This window comes from Martes martes (genome assembly GCF_963455335.1).
Source record: "Martes martes genome assembly, chromosome: 6".
Lineage (NCBI taxonomy): Eukaryota > Metazoa > Chordata > Mammalia > Carnivora > Mustelidae > Martes > Martes martes.
In genome coordinates, this window is record NC_137893.1 from 115,721,152 (window position 1) to 115,746,750 (window position 25,599).

Genomic DNA, 25,599 nt, shown 5'->3' on the forward strand with positions numbered 1-25,599 from the left:
GGAGAAGCACTTGTGCACTCAACTTGAGTACATTTTTTCAGAAAGCACTATTTTTATTTGGAAGGGCAAACTGCTGTTATTTAGACTTGATTATTTAGTATTTGGAAGATACTTTCTTAAAAATGAATAAAGTAAGCCTATCGAAAACTATCGAGTTTTCAGATAAAAATTACAGTTTTGGGAAATGTGTATCTGCCATTCTGACCTTGGCAGCTTTCCAAAACTTAAGAGTTCTGATGAGATCAATGGGTTTTAATGAATGAGATTTTAAAAACATTATGTAATGAAATGTGCTAACATTTGGAAGATCTGCATAACTCAGTGAACCAATATTTTCCCAATACTAGATGTTACAAGATCATGCATGACTAAAAGATCTATTCATTCATTGTGCAAGCTAGACCAGTGGATTTTAATGTAATATGATATGAAAAGTTCATTGATATGCTTTCACATTCCATACTACAGCTCACCATTAAGAAACTACCACTAGTCCAGCTTTGATGTCATATCAGATGGTTATATTCATAATTATCTTGAAAGGCTATTAAAGTACTCTTACCTTTTCCAACTATTTATCTTTTGGGGTTTGGATTTCTTCCGTAGACTTAAACCAGAATTGCAACAGGTGAATGCAAAAGTAGATATGAGAGGGGCGCCTGGGTGGCTAGGTGGGTAAAGACTCTGCCTTCAGCTCAGGTCATGATCCCAGGGTCCTGGAATCGAGCCCCTCATCGGGCTCTCTGCTCAGCAGGGAGTCTGCTTCCCTTCCTCTCTCTCTGCCTGTCTCTCTGCCTACTTGTGATCTCTGTCTGTCAAACAAATAAATAAAATCTTAAAAAAAAAAAGTGGTATGAGAATCTGGTTGTCTTTTATTAAGGTAGACAGACACATTTTACACTTATAAATTTATAAAACAGTGCCATCCTCACAAATAATTTTTTTAAAATACAGTTGCTTTTCATAAAAATAACTTGTGTTAACATATAATGAGGTTACTACTATTTTTCAGTGAGTTGGTAAATAACTATTTTCTTTAAATTTTAATGTGGTAAATATCAGTAAATAATTAGAAGTTCCTTCAGGTCCTCAATTTTCAAGATTTAAAGAGGGTCCTGAGGAAAAAATGTTGAGAACCACTATTTTTGGGTCTTAAATGTTATTTATACTAATTATTTTCTAATGCTTTTAATTGTCTTTAGTTAATTTCGGTTGTTTGTTTGTTTTATTTTGTTTTTAGTCTTATAAGGAGAATAGTAGCCCATACATCAAATTGAACTTTATGGGCCATGTGGCTTGTTGAAAGTTAGTGGCTGAATTACCAATTTTTTTTATTCTTATCTGCTACAGATACAACGGACTTCTAGTTGGTTTCCAGATTAAGTGTGAGAGAAAAAGAGTAATCCCCCTATCTACCACTGTGGCTCTGTGTTGATTATCATCCCTTTCTTCTTCTTTTTTTAAAGATTTTTTATTTATTTATTTGACAGAGATCACAAGTAGGCAGAGAGGCAGGCAGAGAGAGAGGAAGGGAAGCAGGCTCCCTGCTGAGCAGAGAGCCTGATGCTGGCCTCGATCCCAGGACCCCGCGATCATGACCTGAGCCAAAGGCAGAGGCTTTAACCCACTGAGCCACCCAGGTGCCCTTCTTCTTCTGATTGTACCATTTTAGATGAATTGTTAATTAAGCATGGATCTGGGAAAGGAAACAACAAACAGGAACTATGGAGTTAAACTCTTTTTCTTTTTTTAAAGATTTTATTCATTTATTTGACAGACAGAGATCATAAGCAGGTAGAGAGGCGGTGGGAGCGGGGGTGGGGGGGGGGGAAAGCAGGCTCCCTGCCAAGCAAAGAGCCCGATGCGGTGCCTGATCCCAGGACTCTGAGATCACAACCCCAGCCAAAGGTGGAGGCTCAACCCACTGAGCCACCCAGGCACCCCTGGAGTTAAACTCTTTCTGCCCCTCTTATACTCTCCCTTCCCTGGTACTCATAGGCATAGATCATGGTGACTTCTGCTTCCTGTCCAACTGTATTCTGTCCAAGCTCTGGTGTTGGCTAGGCCACTGCTCCCTTCTCCTTTGGGTCTTTAGTGAGTTAGTGGTCATGTGAGAATGTGAGATTAATTTTGTGTTTCAGTATGATACCAGTCAAAATCAAATACACATTCCCTTTCTTGATAAAGCAGATCATGATTGACAGTTAAATTAGAATTTGTCTCTTTTTTTGTTGATTTAGGGATGTGAACTTTCAGGGACACCAGCATGGCTGTGCCATCAGTATTTAATTGAGATGACCTCGGAGTAAATGGCCTCATCAGACATCTTAGACATCTTTCTTCCCACTGCCCTGTCCCCCAAATTCTTACTCTACCCTTTGAATTTCCGTCTTGAAGAAGTTGATGGAGTTAAGATAATATACCTTCTCTCAGCAGCTATCTTTGCAAGTAGACTTAAGAATTGCTAAGAAAAAAAAATTGCTAGGAACTTAATGCTACTATCTTCTCTACCCACATTTTCTTGATAAACTACCCTATGATGAATGAGTCTTTTATGTTTCCTAGAATTTGGAGCTGAGATAAAATAGGCGACTTCCAGTTAACTTGGTACTTATGGCACACCTCTCTAGAGACACTGTGGTTTCATGGGGAGAGGAGCATCCACTTGGGTGTTCGGAAGCCAGGGCTCCTGTTGTCACTCTTTCTATGTCATTTTTTTTTTTAACAGACTCTTTTTTTTTTTTTTTTTTTAATTATTTTGACAGAGAGATCGTAAGTAGGCAGAGAGGCAGGCAGAGGGAGAGCGGGAAGCAGGCTCCCTGCTGAGCAGTGAGCCCAATGTGGGGCTCAATTCCAGGACCCTGAGATCATGACCTGAGCCGAAGGCAGAGGCTTAACCCACTGAATTCAGGCACCCCTTTCCTGTGTCATTTTAACACGAGTAAGCCACCTAACCTTCCCTCCTCCTCTAAAAAGGAGACCTCTGTGGAAAAGCTTGAAGATTAATCCTGGCTATGATTTCATTCTTGGACATTCTGTAAAGAGTACAGCGAGGTAAAAAAACTATAAAAGACTAAAAACCAAAACAATGGCAGAAACTTTAGAGGCCTCCGTTAGATGATAGTTAGAAATATGAGAAAAGAACAATATACATCTGGTAAATCTTCTGTAGCAGAATGTGTTCAGTTGACTGTAAAGCAAGAAACATTGGTTAGGCAGTTTATAGTTTTATACCTATATGTTATGGTAGTAGCTACTTCACCAAAATGAAGAAAAATAACATAAATGGAGAGTAGCATAAATACTCTATATTGAGCTCTCTTGATTCCTTAAAATCCACTTCTCCCAAGGGAATAAATAGAAATATTTCAGTGGAAAGTCACACTGATTTGGAGATTCTGTTGTGATTTCAGTATTTAAAATAGAATTATGGGGTGCCTGGGTGGCTCAGTTGTTAAGTGTCTGCCTTCGGCCCAGGTCAAGATCCCAAGGTCCTGGGATCGAGGCCCACATCAGGCTCCCTGCTCTGTGGGAAGCCTGTCTCTCCTTCTCCCACATCCCGTGCTTGTGCTCCCTCTCTCTCTCTCTGAGTCTGTCAAATAAATAAATTAAAAAATAAAAATTAAAAAAATAGGATTATGAGTGCTTATCTGTAAAAAATTGCCATAAAAATACACATACCATATATATGTACATTTATACATCCACATACATTTGAGCTTTACCTACAGGTTGGGTGTCTATGTGTCTGTTGCTCTTGCTGTGCCGTCTTTTAAACTCTGTGCCTCACTTCTCTCATTTGTAAAGTCACGATAATGATAATATATACTGTTATACACTGAAGAGTAAGTAAGACATTGCACACCATTGTTTAGCACATAGTAAGCACTCACATGTTTGTTACTGTTGTTACAGTGTTAGGATTATTGGCTTTCTAGTGGAATGGCAGAAACTGTGCTACAGCAGTTTGGGTCCTAACTCTGTTTGCTCTGCCTGCATACAGACTTTGTGAAATAATGCTTAACCATCTTTTTTAGCCCCAGGAAGTCTGGAAAGACAAAAACTGAATCAATCTAAGACAACTGATTATTACTACTTCAGAATATGTTACACAAATTAGAGTGAAGAGATGGTGGTTTCCCTCATTGGGTTTTCTTTCTTTTCTTTTTTCCTTTTTTAAAAAGATTTTATTTATTTACCTGACAGAGAGAGAGCACAAGCAGGGGGAACGGCAGGGTGAGGGAGAAGCAGGCTCACTGCTGAGCAGAGAGCCCGGCGTGGGGCCCAATCCCAGAACCCAGGGATCATGACCTGAGCCAAGGGCAGATGCTTAACTGACTGAGCCACCCAAGCCCTCTGCATATTGGGTTTTCTTAACTAGATCTTACATGTTCTGAATTCCTAGAACTGTGTTCATAACTCATTTTAAAAGAAGTTGAAATAAGGACTCAACATTTTCCAATATATTTCCATGGTAGAAGTTCTGGTTTTTCCCCCTCCCTTCCTCCAACAAGTATATTATCACTAAAATTGGGAAGGGATCGATTTGGGAAATGAAAGAATTATTTCTTTCAGTTCTTTGAAGTAAATCCAAAGCATGCTTAGGCTTTGCCCATCCCCACCTACCCTTATCTAGATCTGGTGATTTCTTATGGAGAGCTGCTTCAGTGAAGCTGTTTTTGATGTTCTTGGTATGTGACAAACATGGCTGGGAATTATGAAGTGAAAACTCCTGTTATATTCTTCCCCCAGATCTGAGAAGAGAAACAAAGAAACCAATCATTTTGGATTCTTCACATACCTATACTTCTCCTCTACTATTGAGATTAAATTATAATGAAGTAATATCAGCAGTCTGCCTATAACATTAATATAGTCTTCTCTGCTGTGTGATGACCCATGATCACTAGTAAAACCAACTGTTAATTTTGTCAGTCATTAGTATATTAGAGTAAGAAGGAGAAAGTCTATGTTGAAAGACTAATAGCTAATACTAAAGGGAAACGGGAAGTTGTTTAATGGATAGAGTTTTAACATTGCAAGATGACAAAGTTGTAGAGACTGGTTGTACAACAATGAATATACTTAACAGTACTGACCTGCACACTTAAAAAGGGTTGTGATGGTAAATTTGTATGTGTATGTGATGAAAATTTTGCATGTATTTTAACCACAATTTTAAAAATGTCTTTTTTTTAAAAAGATTTTATTTATTTATTTGACAGATAGAGATCACAAGTAGGCAGAGAGGCAGGCAGAGAGAGAGAGAGGAGGAAGCAGGCTTCCTGCTGAGCAGAGAGCCCGATGCGGGGCTCGATCCCAGGACCCTGGGATCATGACCCAAGCCGAAGGCAGAGGCTTTAACCCACTGAGCCACCCAGGCGCCCCTTAAAAATGTTTTAAATCAATAAAGAAAAATGTTAGAATGTCCTAAAGTGGTCACTATAATTTTTATTGTGGATGAAAGTATTCCATGATTAAATTAAAATGTTATATTTTTAAATGTATTATATGATTTTTTAATTTTTTCTTTATTTTATAAATCTGTTTATTTAAATTCCAGTATAATTAACATACAGTGTTACATTAGTGTCAGGTTACAATATAGTGATTCAACAGTTCTGTACATTCAGAGCTCGTCATAAGTATACTCTTAATCTCCTTCACCTATTTTACCCATACCCCCAACCACCTTCCTTCTGGTAACTACCATTTCTCTGTATTCAAGACTCTGGTTTTTGTTTGTTTGTCTGTTTGTTTATTGTCTGTCTTTTTTCTTTGTTCATTTGTTTTATTTCTTAAATTTCACATGACAAATCATACAGTATTTTTCTTTCTCTGACTGACTTCTTTCTTTTTTCAAAGATTTTATTTATTTATTTATTTGACAGAGATCACAAGTAGGCAGAGAGGCAGGCAGAGAGAAAGGTGGGGGAGGCAGGCTCCCCACTGAGCAGAAAGCCCAATGCGGGGCTCAATCCCAGGATCCCGAGATCATGACCTAAGCCAAAGGAAGACGCTTTAACCCACTGAGCCACCCAGGCGCCCAGTGACTTCTTTCTTTTTATACAGAGGGGGAGAAAGGGGGATGGGACAGGGAGAGAGAGAATCTTAAGCCGATTCCATACCCAGTGCAGAGCCCAACATGGGGCTTGATCCCACGACCCTGAGATTATGACCTGAGCCAAAATCAAGAGACGGACACTTAGCAGATTGAGCCACCCCAGTGCCCTGCTGACACTTATTTCCCTTAGCATTATACCGTCTAGATCCATCCATATTGTTGCAAGTGGGAAGATTTCATTCTTTTTAATGACTGAGTAATATTCCATTATGTGTATGTGTATATATCTATCTTTATCTACATCTTTATCCATTCATCTATTGATGGACACTTAGGTTGCTTCCATTAAAATGTGTTAATATGATTTTTAATAGACTTTAGACTTAGAGCACTCTTAGGTTCATAGTAAAATTGAGCAGAAGTTACAGAGTTCTAATACATGCCCCATGCTCACACATGCATAGTCTCCCCTCCCCTCCTTAATAGCATACCCCACCAGAGCAGTACACTTACTGAAATTGATGAACCTGCATTGAACCTATAAAATTTTATGGGCTTTTTTTTTTTAAGATTTTATTTATTTGACAGAGAGAAAACACAAGCAGGGTTGTGGCAGGGAGAGGGAGAAGCAGGCTCCCCACTGAGCAGGGAACCTGATGTGGGGCTTGATCCCAGGACCCCGGTACCATGACCTGAGCTGAAGGCAGACATAACCAGCTGAGTCACCCAGGTGCCCCAATTTTATGAGTTTTTTTGTTTGTTTGTTTTTGTTTTTAGAGAGGGGCGTGTGGGGGAGGGACACAGAGAGAGAGAGCGCAAGGATCCAAAGCTGGCTGCACACCTAGCACAGAGCCTGATGACGCCTGACAAGGGACTCAGTCTCACAACCCTGAGATCATGACATGAGCCGAAACCAAGAGTCGGACACTTAACTTACCTGAGCCATCCAGGTGCCCCCAAATTTTGTATTTTAAAATGTATTCTTTGATTGCACTTTGCAGAAGGAAGAAAAAAGTACAGTTCATTGCTTTTATACTGGGCTATTTATATACTTTTAAACTTTTCCAATTGCCTACAGTTAGGTATATATAGAAAACATTTGAACTTGGGGATAGCTACATTATACATTTGTTTAAATATGTATTTTTACTTCAGATAGTGTTAGAAATAGGACTCCTGAAATTGATAAATTGTGTTTGAGCTAATGAAATGGAAGTCCAGGTCAAGTGTTAGAACAAATTCCATATTCTTGGTGTATTATACCTATTATTACGATCCTAAAGCTCAAAAGAGCCTAAAGATTAAAAATCTTAAAAATGTTTAATTCTGGGGCACCTGGGTGGCTCAGTGGTCAAAGCCTCTGCCTTCGGCTCAGGTCATGATCTCAGGGTCCTGGGGTCGAGCCCCGAGTCGGGCTCTCTCCTCGGCAGGGAGCCTGCTTCCCACCCTCTCTCTGCCTGCCTCTCTGACTACTTGTGATCTCTCTCTCTCTGTCAAATAAATAAATAAAATCTTTAAAAAAAAATGTTTAATTCTGCTTCTAAGAATTCAACCTAAGAAAGTATGGTAGAAGCTTGCTTAACAAACTCCAGACTATGCTCTCCATTCTGTTTGCAAATATGTTGAATGGTACTGCTATTTTCTTACTCTGTGGTATGGTTCTACACTCTGCTTCAGCCAGTTCAAGTGGGCCTTGTCAATGCCCTCCAGCCACAGACCACTGGGGACACAGAGGTTATAGAACAAGTTAGGTTTATTACTCATTGTAGGGAGGGAAAATGCATATGGGAAATTGTGGGGTATTTTAGTAGGAGTGTTCAAAAGAATTTATTATGGAATTTGAGCTTGTATTAGGTGATTTGGGGAAGGGTTTAAGGAAGAGGGTCTTTGCTCTGGATGGGATATTGTTAAGATGTGGGCTGAGTCTTTGGGTATCTTAATAAGTCTTATCTAGGGGGAAGGCTGAATAGACAGAGACTAAAAGCTACACCTGCTGGAGAAGCAGCAGTCACCCCTGTCAGCCAGGAGAGGGGGATGTTTGGTATTTGGTAGGTTGCAAAATGACCTTATTTTTTGTCCAGACAAAATTTTGAAGTGTTTTTGTTTTGTCTCACTTTTTCATGGTCTCGGAGTAACCTTGTCTGATCATGTTGATGTTTTGTGAGATTGTTTATGTCCAACAGGAAAATAGCATGGCCTAGCTTCCCCCTGGCCTGCTTCAGACATCATGAAGGCCTAGCTCTCAGTGTCAAGCAGTTTCCAGATGTTAGGGGCTGATTTTTCTTCCTCTTAGTAAGAATCAGTTGAAATCTGTTTATCTCTATTGTGCTTTTTGTAATTATAGAATTTAATTAGATCATATATAAAATACTTTGTGTTTTACATAAAACAATTCATGTAGAAAGAAAGAGGGATTATTTCAATGAAAACTTGAACATTTTTAGAAAGACTTACTAAGATGAATTGCTAAAAGCATTTTTTAAATTGCTATTGAATTAGGGGTAGATAAAAGGCAAAAACAAGTAGGCCATTTAGACCACATTTTTACCAGAATTTTACTGATTGCTTTACAAGTATCTTCTGGTTCTCAGTCCACTTTAAAGAAACCCACATTATAAATTGAAATGATATATCATAATTATGATGTATACAGTAAAGATGATGTGAAACTTTTTATCACCAAAGCCATACCTACAGACAAGGAGTTGACTTTGTTACAAAGATTAGTGAATTAACATACTTTGATATGTTTTAATTTAAAATAAATGTTTGAGACATGTATATGTTCTTTTTTTGATTCCTCACTCAAAGGAACATTTTAAATTAATCTACCAACTATAGTTCTGATTTTCAGGTAACAGGCCTTTACTATGCAAAAAAAAAAAAAAAAAGCTACATGAAGATTTAGATGCAGAATTGTTCATTAAAATTTAAAATAATAGGGGCGCCTGGGTGGCTCAGTGGGTTAAGCCCCTGCCTTCAGCTCAGGTCATGATCTCAGGGTGCTGGGATCGAGCCCTGCATTGGGCTTTCTGCTCAGCAGGGAGCCTGCCACCCCCCACCTTTCTCTCTGCCTGCCTCTCTGCCTACTTGTGATCTCTGTCAAATAAATAAATAAAAACCTTAAAAAAATAAAAATAAAAAATAAAATTTAAAATAAGAAAAAAAGAACCTGTTAATTAATGGAAGTGATGAAATTATTATCAAAAGGTGAAATAGTATGTAGTTATTAAAAGTCATTTTTCAGATACTATCTCTTTTTTAAATTTTTTAATTTATTTATTTTTTAAAGATTTTATTTATTTATTTGTCAGAGAGAGTGAGCACAGGCAGAGAGGCAGGCAGAGGCAGAGGGAGAAGCAGGCTCCCCGCCAAGCAACGAGTCCGATGTGGGACTCGATCCCAGGATCCTGGGATCATGCCCCGAGTTGAAGGCAGCTGCTTAACCAACTGAGCCACCCAGGCGTCCCCAGATACTATCTTTTAATAAGAAAAATGCTCATACAGTATGAAATGTAAAGAGTAAATCACAAAACCAAATAAACTATGACCAGCATTTTAAGAATGAATATGTAAAAATTTTAAATGCAAACAAAGTGTACATTTATAATTTGGAAGAAAATGAACCAGGAAATTGACAGTTTACCCCAAATACTGGGATTTCAGAGGTTTTAAATTTTATTTTCTATGCTCCTCTATACTTTCCAGGTATTCTATGATAAGTAGAATACCTTTTTTTAATCAGGGGTAGTACATTTCTTTTTTAAAAGTTTTTATTTAAATTCCAATTAGTTAACATACAGTGTAATATTAGTTTCAGGTGTACAATTTAGTGATTCAGTATTTCAATACAATACTTGGTACTTATCACAAGGGGAAATACTATTGTTTGTTTGTTTGTTTTAAGATTTTATTTATTTATTTGACAGAAAGATCACAAGTAGGCAGAGGGGGGATGCAGGCTGCAGGCTCCCTGCTGAACAGAGAACCGGATGTGGGGCTCGATCCCAGGACCCTGAGATTATGACATGAGCCGAAGGCAGAGAGGCTTAACCCACTGAGCCACCCAGGCGCCCCTCGTTGGTTTTTTTTTTTTTAAGATTTTATTTATTTATCAGGGCGCCTGGGTGGCTCAGTTATTAAGTGTCTGCCTTCAGCTTGGGTCATGATTCCAGAGTCCTGGGATCGAGCCCCACATTGGGCTCCCTGCTCAGCAGGAGGCCTGCTTCTCCCTCTCCCACTCCTCCTGCTTGTGTTCCCTATCTCACCATGTCTCCCTCTGGCAAATAATAAATAATAAAGATTTTATTTATTATTTGAGAGACAGAGAGATTGAGAAAATGAGTGGGAGGAGAGGCAGAGGGAGAAGCAGACTCCCTGTGGAGCAGGGCGCCTGATGCAGGACTCAATCCCAGGACCCTGGGATCATGACCTAAGCCAAAGGCAGACGCTTAACTGACTGAGCCACCCAGGAGTCCAAAGGGAAATACTTTTTGTGGGGAGGGAGGGGAATACTTTTTAAGAAGAGTCCCTGGATTGGCAATTTTAGAAATATATACCTCTGTTCATACGCGTGTGGCTTTTTCCTCAGTGTGTTTCATTCAGTAATGGGAGCTCGCTGTAAGAGAAGCTTTATGTTCCCAAATGAGGAAAAAAAGCAAAGGCACGGGCATGATTTTTTTTTTTTTTTTTTTTTTTTAGCTTGAGGCTCCTATGGATTTAACTGACAGGCTAATGTTTCTGACTTCTAAGGCCTAGTGTAGACCTTATCTGTGAATTAAACTTTTGCTGACTGTTCTAACCCCCACCCAAAAGCAAAAGCCCCTTGTTTGTAGTCTGTGTTAGTGTTTACTATGCTTTGTTTAAAACAAAAACAGTATGTGTCTTTCTCTTCCACTAGCCATACTACATCGCATGGTCCTCGGAAGGAAAAAGGGAATGACCACCTTTGTGTTAATAGCTATACCTTTGTTCCTTGGTAATTGGCTAAATGTCTTGAACAAATGTACGGTAGTAACCCCCACAATATGGAGATTTCCTGAAGGAGTATGTCTTAAAGTATGAGAGTTAATTAATAGTGAAAAAAAATGTTCTTGAGAGCCCTCTCTAAAACCTAGCAGTCTTTGAGGAGGATCAGTGACAGGAAAGCCAACCTATCAACAGCAGGCTTTATATTTTGCCTGATGATTCTGGACTGTTTTCACAGTAGAACCATGTATGAGCATATAAATTGATGTAGCCATTTTGGAAGGGCATTTGGGCAATATGTCTATCAAATAAAAAATGCATGTCAACATTGCATTTCTAGGAATTTACCCTCCAGATTTCCTTGCACAAGCTAGACAATCATATATGGACAGATATCCTTATTTAGAATATTGTTGTTAATATGTTTCTCAATACAAGAGTGACTGGAACATTATCCTGCCATTTAGAAAGAGGTAGATCTATTTGTATTGATGATGATGATGGCGGCTGTCCTTTTATTATTTATTATTTTAAAAGTAGGCTCTACACCAAGCACAGGCTTGAACTCACAACCCTGAGATCAAGAGTTGCATGCTCTACTGACTGAGCCAGACTTCCCCAGTATGATTGCTGTTCTTTTTATCTAATAATTCTTACAACAACTATATGGAAAACACATTATTATCTACCTTTTGCAGATGAGAAACTGACGCACAGTGGTTAAATAATTTGCCCATCACTTATAAGGGGCGGACCTGGTATTTGAATCCAGATAGTTTGAGGTTAAAACAGGCTGAACTTTTACCCTCTAAAATGTACATTCTCCTTTCTACTCATGGAGAAAGATCAAGATATATATTATTGAGGGGGTGGGGCAGAGAGAATCCCAAGCAGGCTCCACACCCAGCGTGGAGCCCAGCTCAGGACTCTATCTCACAACTCTGAGATCATGACCTGAGCCAAAACCAAGAGTAGGTTGCCCAACTGACTGAGCCACACAGGTGCCCCAAGATGTATATTAAAAGCCAAATCGAATGTATAGTGTGCTGTCATTTGTGTCTTAAATCTTTTGAGAAGTGACAGCACACACCGGAAGGATATAAAAGGAACAATAGTGGCTTCTTACAAGGAAAGAATGGATACCCTTTCACTTTATATCTTTCTCTCTTGTGTGTGCTTTAATATAATAGTTATATATAACTTAGAAATTTTTGACTAAAATAAGTGTCTGAGCTTTTGAAAGACTGTAATACTTAAGCTGTAGTCATAAGTCGTGAATGTTTAATCCATCTCTACTTACCTACGTTAAGTATAGAGTTCCACTTATTCTAATATCCTGTCACCCACTCTCAGTTCAGGATAATAGCTTTCTTCAAAATTTACTTCCACTGGGATTCAGTGTTTACCTGAATTTGCTGTCCTTAAGTTTTTGATTGACGTTGTACCTTATTTTCGTATTTTATTCCTTTAGCTCACCTATGTTTTTTATTGTTTCCCAAAGGATTTGAGACTGCTTATTGTAAGATATAATTACAATTATATAAGCCAGGGGCACGTAGGTGGCTCAGTCAGTTAAACGTCTGCCTTCGGCTCAGGTCATGATCTCAGGGACCTGGGATGGAGCCTGCTTCTCCCTCTCCCTCTGCCTTCCACTCTCCTACTTGTGTGCTCGCGTGCTCTCTCTCTCTCTCTCAAATGAAACAAACAAAAAAGCCCAATTATATAAGTTAATACAGTTCTACAGTTGAGTAAAATCAACTTCTGTTTCCTGGAAGGGGGGAAGAAATTCTGAGTTCAGTAGTTCTTGTGATTTGACAAAAGAACACGTAATCATTTTGTTTTAAAAAAAATTTTTTTTTTCTTTTTCTAAATTTTGAGAAGACATCTTTCATGGGCCCTTTTATGCAATTTATACTTCTCCAGTTGTTTGCTGTTTTTGTTTATACAACTAAATTATAAGCTTCCTTAGGGCAAATTCCATTTTATTCCGTACTATTTTTGTTCTATCTATACCTAGAAAAATGCCCTTATTATAGTTGAAATTATAAATTAAGCAACAACTACAACCCAGCTACATTTCAAAGATTATGTTATTGCCCCTTTTCAAAGATACAGTCTTTGAGCAATTTAGAAATTGATCCTACTTTCTTTCTTCTCAGCAGGGAATCTACTCTGATCACCCTCAAAAATCACAATTTATTTCTTAGTGGGTAAATGTTACCAGGTTCTTTTGTAGCCCCTATTTACTGAGTGTGTAATGTAAAGAGAATAGGAAATTCGTTTGAACTTGTGTTTTTGATGGTTAAATATTTTTAAATAGGGCCTATAGCTTTCAACCACATTTTTCTTTCTCTTAGGCCAAGTTATCAAGGCATGGGACATTGGGGTGGCTACCATGAAGAAAGGAGAGATCTGCCATTTACTCTGCAAACCAGAGTATGCATACGGATCGGCTGGCAGTCTCCCCAAAATTCCCTCGAATGCAACTCTCTTTTTTGAGGTAAGTACATGTGTGATGTTGCCTTGTTAGCATCTGCTCTACTATAGTGCTGGCTCTGAAGCAACAGGCAGTGGAACAAGTAGCTAGGCTTGCCACTGAGAATCAGATCCAACTTATTTATTTTGGAGCTTGGCTTCTTGAATTGTTTCCCACAAACCCAAGGGGTGTGTGCCAGTGCTTTCTTAGAAACGTGTTTCTGGCACAGAAAGGTCGTATCCAAATAAACAAAAGACACCAGGCTTAAGAAATAAAGATTCTGGTCAGTGGTGTGAGTATAACCTACTTGAAATTGCCCAGAAGATAGGTTGGAAAAGGGGAGGTAAGTGTTGAACTGTACCCAAACCAAATTGTAAGGTATTCTCATATTATACAGGTTTACTCTTTGTCACAGATCTCACTCCTTCATTAGAAGTGGTAGGTGGTAATAATCTTATTCACCTTGTGTTGACTTTTATATATTTGTCCAAATCTGATTAAAAAAATTAAGGGAGGAAATGCCTGAAACATCATAACTAGGTAAAAAACACCTTTAGTTGATCACAGGCCTGATTCATAAGATTTATTTTTACATTGAAAAAGGGAATTCCATGAATCTGGGGTGGAAAGGTGGTAGCCTTTAGAGTCAGACAAAACAGTTCTGGGCCAGCACCTTATAGTTCTGGCTATTTGCCCAGAAGGCAGCTTTCCTAGTATTTCCTGTCTGTCTTTGCACTGTAGCCCCACAGGATGTAGTCCTAGACATTGTCATTACGTGAAGGCTCTTTCCAGGTATTGAAAGTGCAGTGTTCCTTTTTTCCTACTTTTCCAATAACTGAGATGCATAGATAAATATAAAAGAGTTTTATTTTGTAAAATGAAAGGAGAATTTGTTACCCTTGTCTTTAAGTATGTTCTGTTGGCTCTGTTTGGTCTTTTCTCAGCCAGATTCTTTTTTTCCTTTCTAGATTGAGCTTCTTGATTTCAAAGGAGAGGATTTATTTGAAGATGGAGGCATTATCCGAAGAATCAAACGGAAGGGAGAAGGATATTCAAACCCAAATGAAGGAGCAACAGTAGAAAGTAAGTGTTGCTGTGACAACAATACTTAGTCCTTAAAAGCTGGGTTCCATTTATGGGGATAAAATGGAGTTTTCTTTCTAAAAATGGGTTTATAGTAATAAATATAGCCCAAGAGTAGTTTCAAATTGAACATTTATTAAATAGTGACTTTATTTGGTAACTATTCATTCCAGCATGTCCATGCCAGGTTCTGTGCCAGCTTCTGTAGACCCAGAAAGTGAATAAAAGGTAATCCCATCCATCAAGTCCAAATCTATGGACTCCTTCATGTGCCAGCAACTAAGTTAGCTGCCTTACATATTTATTTATTCATTTATTTCTCCCAATAACATTATGAGATAAGATTTACTATCCCCAGGTAAGAAAAGTAAGTTGAGGGAAGTTACATAAATTGCCCAAGGTTACGGAGTTACTAAACAGAGCAGTTAGATTGTATGTAGTGCACTTCAGAACTCTCAAACCCATTTCACTGGCTTTTCTCAAGATGAAAAAGTTCATCTTATATCAAAATTGGATAAAATTGTTCATTCTATTCTAGGAGACCTGGGTTCAAGTTCTCCTTTGCCATTTATTGGATGACTTAAAGCTATTCCGTTTTTTATTTGCTAAGTTGGGAGTAAGGATACTACTGAGGACTGGGATACTGATCACTCCTCCTCCCTCCCAGAATACGTTCGACATATCGTCATATACCCCATTTGTCATCATGTACCGTATACTATAACCAGTGCTTGCCCCTTTCCCCAGTATCCAGCTTGAGCACCAGAATCTTTCTTCATCTTTTTGTTTCCAGCATCACCTACAGTGCCTTCCACTGTAGGTGTAAGGTAGATGCTCTCTACATGGACAGATGTTTGAAAGATGCCATTCGCTGGGCTGAAGTACTTTCAGAAAGTTGTGAGAAGACATGGAAAAATACTTCCACTAAGAAAACACTCAAAGCACTAAAAAAGGATGGCAATATGAACTATGATGAAAGTTTATTTTATATAAAATTTTTATTTTATTTAAAATAAAGAGTTCATTTGGAACAGTAAACTAGAATGGTTGATCTTCTTATCTTTACCATTGTTTATACTATTTGAGACCCATGTTTCATTTCTGAGAGTCTGGCAAATTAGTTCAGATTGAGTTACTCATTTAATTGGAACCAGTTATAAATAGTAATACTGTACTATTGCAGTTGAAATGTTTAGATAACTATTATCATGGTAACTTTTGGAATAAATGAAGAGGAGCTCACATGTTGGAGAAATAGCTAGACCAAGAGTCAGAGATAGGATTCTGGCTCCAGCTGACTCTAACTAGCCCTTGCCTCTCTGAGTGTTAGCTTTCTTCCTTTCTAGTGACACAGGGGTAGACATCTTGATTTGTAAGGTCCTACTAGCCCTGAACATTCCGTGACAGAATTCTAGGAAAGTTCAGGGATGATAGAAAATTACCTTTAGCAAGTACATAAAAGGTTATCTATAACATATATTTTAATTTTTTATTATGAAAAATTTCAAACATATACAACAATAGAGATTTTTCCCCCTATGATATAGTAATTCCCCAAATTCAACAATTTATAATGAATATTTTTAAACTGGAGGTTTTTGGCAACCAAAATAAAAGGAAAAACTTTTCCTGATTATTGACAATGCCACAAAGCCACCACTGCAGAGTTAACTTTGGGGCAGGCTAAATTCAATCAGATCTTGCTTTTAGTAGTATTTTCAGTGGGAGTCTTTATTTTTAGCTTTCCATTTTAAAATAATTTTCAACTTACAGACAAACTGTGAAACTAGTACAGAGAATTTCTCCTATATGCTTCACCCAGCTTCCCCTAATGTTCACATCTTCCCTAGCCACGGTACATCTATCAAAGTCAGGAAATTAACCTTGATGCAATACTGTTAACTGTTCTGCAGATCTTATGTGAATTTCATCAGTTCTCACACCGATGTCCTCTTTCTGGTCCATGGTCAGATTCAGGATCCACCATTATTATTGTATTTAATCCCTCTAATAGTAGCCTCTCCAGTGTGTGACAGTTGATAAGTCTTTCTGTGATTTTCATGACTTTAACACTTTTGAAGACAACTGGCTGATATAGAATATGCTTCAGTTTGGGTTTGTCTGATTAGTTGAAGTTACACATTGTTTTGAAAAATACCATATAAGTGATGTTGTGCCCTTCTCAGTTCTTCATTATCAGGAGGTACATGTTAGTGATGATATTAACTTGGGTCCCTTGGTTAAAGTGGGGTCTGCCATGTTTCTCCTTTGTAAAGTTCCTATTTTTGCCTTACTAAGTATCTCACTGGGAGAGAACTACTAGGAGACCATGCGGAGGTCTTTTATATCATACCTTCACGTGCTGATTTTAACGTCCATGATTTTTATATGCAACAGTTATTACTGTAGTACTTACCTAATGGTAATTTTTCTACTTCCATTGTTCTACAATTTAATTGGAATTCTGCTATAAGGAAGAGCTGCCTCTCCTCCCCTGTTTATTCAGTTATTTTCAATAGTGTGGACTCATGGGAATTTATTTTATTCTGTAGGTTATTATTCAATGCTATTCTTATTTGTTGCTCAAATTGTCCCAAGTTTGGTCATTAGAAGGTTCTTTTCAATGTACCTTCTTTGATTTTTAAGCACTTCCTTTTTTTTTTTTTTTAAAGATTTTATTTATGAGGTGCCTGGATGGTTCAGATGGTTAAGTGTCTGCCTTCAGCTCAGGTCACAATCTCTGGGTCCTGGGATTGAGCCCCATGTCAGGCTTCCTGCTCAACAGGGAGTCTGCTTCTCCCTCTCCCTCTGCCTCTCCCCCTCTTGTTTTCTCTCTCTCTCACCCTCTCTCTCTCAAGTAAATAAATAAAATCTTTTTTAAAAGCAGTTTTACTTAATTGTTTTAGAGAAAGCAAGCAGGCAGAGAGGGACAGAGGGAGAGAATCCCAAGCAGACTCCATGCTAAATGCAGAGCCCGACCCAGGGCTCAGTCTCATGACCCCAAGACCGTAACCCTAGCTAAAACCAACAGTTGGACGTTTAACCAGCTGAGCCACCCAGGCACCTTAGTACTTCCTTACTTTTGGTACAAGATGCTCTAGGCTCGTTTTGTAACTTCCTTGCCCTGGGGCTAGAATTAGCTGATTCACCAAGGAGCTCTGATTTATTAGAGAAAGGTATTTAGAAACCAAGATCCAGGAGCTAGGTATACTCACTCTATGGAATGTTACTGCTTCAAGAACCTCTTAAGCAGACAGAGCTAGGAAATGTATGTGCCTCAATATGCATCTATAACCAACTACAGGTATTCTTTCTCAGTCTGTATATATATTACAAACTATGAGTACATACTAACACTCACAGTTCCAGTCCAACACCACTGGTTCATTCTCACCTCCCTTTGCTTATTTAAAACTGCTTTCTCCAGCAGTGAGAAACCTCACTTTCATTATCCACAATACATTTATTTGTTTAATTGTAGTTTATACAGAAAGTAGTTTTAAAATTGCTAACCCACACCCTGTGAAAAACAAACTTACTAAATATAGGAAATACTTGTGCATAGTTCCTTTAGTCATGAGCCTTAGAGTGTACATTTGAAAACACTGCTTTCCAACTTAGGTTAGTTCCTTTTCCTCACTCCCTTCAGTGTGGTCATGCTATTTCTTTATAATGCAGTTATATTCATTTGTTACGTTTGTGTCCAGCACACACTGGTTGATGTTAACTATTTATTTGTGTTTGGGGGAGATGAAACATTACCATGATTCTAAACTATACAATAAGACATACACAGAAATGTTTTTCCCCCCTCATCTCTACTAACTTGTTCTCATTTTCCCATTATTTCCATCTTCCTTCCTACCTACCTCCTTTGGCCACTAGTCACAGTTCCTGGTTTATACTTCTTGTATTTCTTCTGCAAAAATGAGCTAATATCTGGGGGTTTTCCCTCTTCTATCCCCTTCCCTTAACATTACTATAAATGGATTTTAGAAATATTTGATTAATTCTTTATCTCATTTTACTTTTTCTATTTCCAAATATCTTAAGACAGGGTTATGACTGATTTTTGTCTCTCATCTTCTTAGGATTGTACTTTCCTGGGAAATTTTAGAGTAAATGGTTTATTTTTACTTTTTCTCCCAAAAGCCCTTTTTGGTTTTCTGGAACAAATCAGTTATATAAAAATGTATTTTCACTTATCAAGGGTAAGGTGTCCTGCTTTCCCTCTTTGAAACAAGTTCACCATGTGTGGGAGGAAGACAGAAGGTTGACTGTCCGAAACCACGATCACCTCGTTCTGGAAAAGTCTTCTCGGTCTTTACCAGTTTGCCATTTCTGATAGCATCACCTATACATTTAGATTCAAGGCCAGGAAGACATCCCAGAACTAAAGCCAGTTTTGCAGTGAAGGGAACAGGAGACAGTGATGATCCATCATATATCACTATAGACACACAAGAGTTAAGAGTGCCTGTCACTTCTGTGAAAAGGGACAGTGAATAGTTGGGGAGGGACACACAAGTTTTGGAAGTGATGGACTTGAATTCTGAATCTTGGAATCACTACTTGATATTCTTAGGACTTTAGACAAGTTACTTGATTACCTTGGGCATCCAGATTTGTCATCTATAAAACAGGAATGATAATCTTTATACCCACACGGATTGTTGTGACAGTTAAATGAAGAAAGTTGCCTAATACAGGACATTTAATTTCTTTTTCTACCCTATATTCTGCTTATACAATTTGTTTTGCTTCCTGAAAATAGATTTAAGGAAGGAAATCCTTGACTCCTCTTTATCTTATATCCTACATCCAATTCATCACCAAATTATTTTGACTCTACAAGAGTTGACCTAGAACCCTTGGCTAATTTGCCTTTGTTGTTAACAACAGTCTTCAAATTAATTTTATAGCTTCTTAATACTAATTGTACCTAAATCCTATTTCTCCAGGATTGTCGTTTATTTGGTTTTTGAAGAATAAAGTTATGGACTGAATCAAAAGGCTTTGACTGAATTACGAACTTTTGCTTCCTTTTAATTATTTTGTATGTGGAAGGGGAGAGAACTTACGTTCGTTGACAGGATTTATTCGTCCTCAAAGAATTTTTTTAAGATTTTATTTATTTGAGAGAGAGAGCTCAAGCAGGAGGAGGGGCAGAAGAAAAGGGTGTGAAGCACTACGGAGCATGGAGCCTGACACGGGACTGGATCCCAGGACCCTGGGATCATGATCTGAGCTGAAAGCAGATGCTTAATTGAATCACCTAGATACCCCTCAAAAATATTTTACCCTCTCTTTCAGGATCCCAATAATTGCAGACCAATTTTTAGATTCTGTTCCAGTGTGTTTTTCTTATGTCAATTAAGATGACCATCTTGTCATTTTTCTTCAATCTTGTTCTTTTTCCATTAAAAAAAAAGTCAGTGTTCTAAGGTAGTCTATTTGACAGTGGGGTGAAGACTGATACTTTAGTCATCATACTTTAGTTGCCAACGGTAGCTACATGGTTACCTTTAAGCTTTGCTTTCTTAGAAATCTGACATAAGGCTCTAAATAGCTACCACACCTCCTTCCCCAAGTCCCGTCTCGGGTCACTTTTTTTTTTTTTTTTTTTTTTTGTTAATTAAAGTGCTTCAAGTAGACACATCAAAATGCTGGCTGTTTGTGGCTCTCTTGCCTCATAGTGCCTTCAACCTCATTTGAATGCAAAAAATGCACACAGTCATCAGTGTTTTCAAATATGAACATTTCGGGAGAACCACCTGCAGGATTCAGTTTGCTGGAATACCCTTCCTTCTCACGTCCTTTCCCTATCCAGATTCCACTGAATTCCTAAGAGATGGGCAAGGGGTTTGGAGAATGATTTTTTAAAAAGAGTAAGAAATCCATAATTGTGCTGGAAAATAGAACATAAGTAGATCAGGAATTATGAAGAATTTCTGGAATAAGGTAGATAAAATTGGACGGATGGAAACTAGACTTAGGAAACCCAACTCAAAACAGGTGTAGAGAAGATCTCTGCAGAGGTACATACCATTCTTCTCAACAAACTTGGGCAGAACTCCAAGCTCACAGTCAGTTGGTGCAAGGGAGCGAAAGCAGGCTATGGGGCAATCATCAGGTTTCTTATAAAACAATATGGAACAGCTGGGGTAGTAAACTTTAGTAGCAGTATTCAACTTTGGCTGAATTTAGAAGTACCTGGGGAGCTTTTAAAATCCTGATGCCCAGACCAGCTAAATAAGAATCTTAAATCTCATAGCCTGGAACTCCAGGCACACATTTTTAAACTCCCTGGGTGATTCTAATTTGCAACCAAGGATTGAGAATTACTCTAGGGTCTGGCTGTGTCTTTGCTCCTGGGCTAAAGTCAGTAAGGCCAGATTTCTAAAATAAAATAGGGATCTGCCTCAAAAGACTCCCCGTATTAGGAGTTGGACTAGAGAATGAGGACATATTGAATGGCTTGAACTTATAAAGCATATTTGAAAGGAAGGAATGTGAAATAGCTCTGTGCAATAGTAAAGAGGCTCAAGTGTTTTATTCCTGAAATATAAGACCTTTTCATATATCACAACTGGGGAAAGGTTTCCCCAGCCTTCATGGGCGCATCGTGCTCAGCTCATAAGAAATACTTTGTAAATATTTCTGGAACCTCCACCCCTAGATTCCCATAATCAGCCCATCCCTTTGGAGGAAAGACTACCATGGAAATGTATCCGACTGCTTAGAAAAACTGAAAACCAGTGCCAGATATCAACAATCATTTGATCTTTCTGAATCCATCCTTTATAATATGACCAGATAACAAAGAAATGTCAGCAAGTACCCATGAGAAAAAGAAGCACCAAGATAGACTAAGAAGAAATAGAAGAGAACTTTTTTTTTTTAAGACTTTATTTATTTATTTGACAGAGATCGCAAGTAGGCAGAGAGGCAGGCAGAGAGAGAGAGGAGGAAGCAGGCTCCCCACGGAGCAGAGAGCCCAATGCGGGACTCAATCCCAGGACCCTGGGATCATGACCTGAGCCGAAGGCAGAGGCTTTAACCCACTGAGCCACCCAGGCGCCCTAGAAGAGAACTTTTAAAATATTTATTATTACTGGGGCGCCTGGGTGGCTCAGTCAGTCAAGCGTTGAACTCTTGATTTCAGCTTAGGTCATGATCTCAGGGTCCTGGAATCAAGCACCATATTGGGCTCAGCATTCAGCACAGAGATCTGTTCATCCCTCTACCCCTGCTCCTCCTCCCACACCCCCATGCAAACACATGCACTCTCTCTCTCAAATAAATTAAAAATCTTTTAAAAATACAATACTTATTACCATCTCCAGAAAAATCCAAGATATGGAAGGTGGCAGAAAGAAGATAGGGATGAAAAAAATTAAGATAGACCAATTGAATCTAATCAAACGTGATAGAAGAAAATTTCCTAAAGATAGAAGAGGCTTAAGAACCGAAAGTGCCAGTTGAGAGGGGCCTACAGCAGTAAAGAATGCTTTTTCCCCTAGATACATTCTGGTAAAATTTCTTAATCCACAGCTTAAAAGAAAATTTTGAACTTTTCCATGGAGGAACAAGCTCTATGCAAAGCAATGACAATCACAATGACATCAGACTTACTCATGATACTAAACACTACATGGCAATGCTTTGAGCATTGCGACTATGAGTGTTTTGAACCTAGAGTTGTATACTCAGTCAATTCCTTTAAGTGGAAGAACAAAATTAACTTTTTGGAATATGCAGACTCATGCCCTTTTTGGAAAACAACAACAATAACAACTGTAGGATATACTAAAATGTCACAAAAAAATAAAGCCAAGAAGTGAAGACTTCAAGGCATAAGCAACATTAGTGAGCAAAAAAGTAATTTCCATAACATGTCAGTAAAGTTGGATGCATTTGACTTGACAGATCCTGAAATGGCAAAACTATAATACAAGGTAATAGTAGTTTAACAATCTGGAACTAGGTTCTGGGTCATTTCAACAAAATGCCATGCAGATGGGAAATGGAGGGGGAGGCAAATTGCCAAAAATGAATTTCTTGGGGCACCCCGGTGGCTCAGTCGGTTAAATGTCCAACTCTTAATTTCGGCTCAGCTCATGATCTCAGGGTGGTATGATCGAGCCCTGCTTCAGGCTCACACTGGGCATGGAGCCTGCTTGCGATTCGCTCTCCACCTCTCCCTCTGCCTCTCCATCACCATCCCCCCTCTCTCACATGTTCCCTCTCTCTCTCCCTCTCTCTTTCTCTCAATAAATAGATAAGTATCAAAAACTAAGTGGTGCCAAAAATTGAAAATAGAGGAATGATTTCATGTATGCACATGTTGAGATCTGATATAGCTATGAGGTTTTTTTGGTTTTGTTTTTCATATGCTTTGAAGTATTTGTGAATGTCCTGGTAAATTTGGTCCAGTGAGAGAGAGCAAATTCTTGAAACCACTTTATTATATGTTTTCACAAAATAATGTAGTGTGGCACTTGGTCTAAAATGGACACTGTTTATTCTTTCAAATATCTTGAATTTATGTAGCTCCTTGTAAAAAAGGCAGCTTTAAGTCTTCAGGTAGAGTAAAATCTTAGTAGAAAATAGTCTTTTTTGTTAATTTAAAAAATCCAGCCAATGGACCGTTTATTTTAAAATAGTATTAAAAGACAGAAGCTCCATATCAGTAAAAAATTTAAATAGCTCTTGGAATTTATTAAAAATAGGAGTACTGACTAGTATTCAAAAAGGAAAATTCCCAGAAGTAAGTGAAAATCACTACGTTTTCCTTAAGGCCCTGTTTTCAAATTAATTGTTAAATAAATATTTACTTTCTGGCCTTGAACTGTGTGTTAGGCACTGTAAGGTACAAAAGAAGGGGAAGACATTGTCTTTGTCTACCAACTTTGAGTTTTATTCATACTGCGACAGCCCTCTCTGTGGAGCCATTAAGTGGCTTCTCGAACAAAAGTTCAAAAACATGTTTAATCCGGTATAATTTACCTCTGCAGGAAAATAATCATAGCCAACTTCCATTGAGTTCACCTGTGTATCACAATGTCTTCACATAGTAGGTACCCTGACATATGAATGAACTAATGCAAAAAAAAAAAAAAAAAGAATGAACAAATGCCAGGTGTTGGGCTAACAGCTTTCATTCGGGCCCTGATTTAATCCTCTCTGCAATTACTAGTTAGCTAGTATTGTTTTCTCTATTTTGTGGATGGAGAAACTGAGCTTTAGATAATTTAGATGACCTTGCCCAAAGCCACAACTGTTAAGTGGCAGAATGGGATTGGAATCCAGGTCTGACTAAAATGCTCTCCCTGTGTAAAGATAGGAGTGGTGCAGATTTGTGTTCGTGTAGGATTTGTTGCTGTGCGTATGGTCCTATTTAGACTAAGATCTATCATCTCTCATCCATTTGCATGAATTCTTCTAGTCAGGTAGCTGGGGTGTCTGCCTGCCCGCAGTTAGCCACTGCCCCTCAGTTCCGTCAGCGATCGCACGATGGTATTTGGTCATCTTGCACAGTAGAAAGTGGTGCAGAGGAGGAAGAAGGCAGTTTGGGGGAAATCTGACCACCATGCTTGCAGTTTCTCTTCTAATCAGTGATTAATATGCCTCTCCTGATTTAGAACTCCATCTCTGTTTCCTTATTTGCCTTTTCAGGGGATCATTAAGAATCCACTATCTCTTGGATGTTCTGCTCTATTAGGCAGGCAGAGAGAAACTCATTTGGCATGAACTAGGCAGCAGAAAAAACCCTTGCCATGTGGGAGTAACCTGTCACAACCTGGTTTTCTCTGGCCAGATGACTGGTCTTGTCTAGTAGTAATGCCATTACAACATTCCCATTCAGATCCCCATGACCCAGTAATTGTTTTGGGAATGAGTGCAAAGCTATCAGACACCAGCTACTATAATTAGAAAAGGGAAAAACAGACACTCACCAGAGCTAACGTCTTTAGGCTGGAGCATTTACGGCACATTTTTTTTTTTAGGTTATGGAGCCTCCTTCTCAGTTTTGCTTCCTAAATTACAAAGTCTACAGTTTTTGGGTTCTCGCATTCCAGTTTTTGTTACTGCAGTACACTCTTTCCTTTTCCCCCCTATTTTAATCGGAGTACAAATTGCTGTCAGCACATCGAGTTCATGTGCCAGCCACATTCAGAACAGGGTGTTCTGTGCTCTTCAAAACAAAATTGCTCTAGGGCAGTAAGAGAACAATAAGTCAGAGCTCCAGTTTAAGTGATGTTTTGCAGCAGACCCGGCTTACTTGATGTGGTTACACTCGGATTGCTCAGCAAAGCTCGGGTAATTTCATTTGGTTTGACTTCTTGGGGTTTGGAGGACCTCCCCCCTCCAAGTTCCATGGACTTTAAGTCAAGAGAAAATGTTGTTCCTTTTTGTGTCTTTTTTTTTTTTTCCTCTACTGAAAAAGCCCTAAGTAGAAGCATCCTGTATGTACTTTTATTCTCTTTGGACACGTCATAGATCATTTACTTCCCGTAAATCATGCTGGTTGGAATTAGCAACAGACCTCCTGAGCCCTAGAGGCCGAGCTCCCAGTGAGTCATGATGGTTATTATTAAATATTTATTAAGTGAGTATTTGTACTAAGAGATGCAAGGTCAAAAGCAACCACAGGTCTTCCTAGCCAGAGCTGCCACAGTTTTCTTTAGTATCAATTGTTGAGACAATTTAAAAAAAACAAAAACAAAACCCAAGCATTGGACCTGGAGGAGCCAGGCATGTTTGATCTGTCACCATGAAGGGGGCCCCTACTGTGGTGGTCGGTGGCATTTCTGTGGCTCCAGGGTGGCGTGTGAGTTCTTGTCAGCAGTCTTGCAGGACTTGTCACACCAGTGTTCCGAGTTTAGAAATCAGTTAACAGAGAGATAGCCTTTGCTACTTGTAGATGTAAAGAATCAATGGATTATATACTCCTTGAGCCTGTGACACCTTCTCTCACACTGACATTCCAGATTTTAAAAGGCTG

The 25,599-nt window shown here is 38.6% G+C and overlaps 1 protein-coding gene across 3 annotated transcripts in view; it reads left to right on the forward strand.

Moving 5' to 3' along the window:
* The window catches only part of FKBP5 (FKBP prolyl isomerase 5), a 115,634-nt gene that overhangs the window by 64,675 nt on the left and 25,360 nt on the right, over positions 1–25,599 (forward strand). For all 3 annotated transcript variants that reach the window (XR_013966973.1, XM_080805799.1, XM_080805800.1), the window contains 2 exons: positions 13,390–13,532; positions 14,477–14,591. Coding sequence is in view for 2 of the 3 variants with exons in the window: in XM_080805799.1 (XP_080661925.1) it covers positions 13,390–13,532; positions 14,477–14,591 (258 nt within the window). In the remaining variant the exon portion in view is untranslated. The remainder of the gene's footprint in view (positions 1–13,389; positions 13,533–14,476; positions 14,592–25,599) is intronic.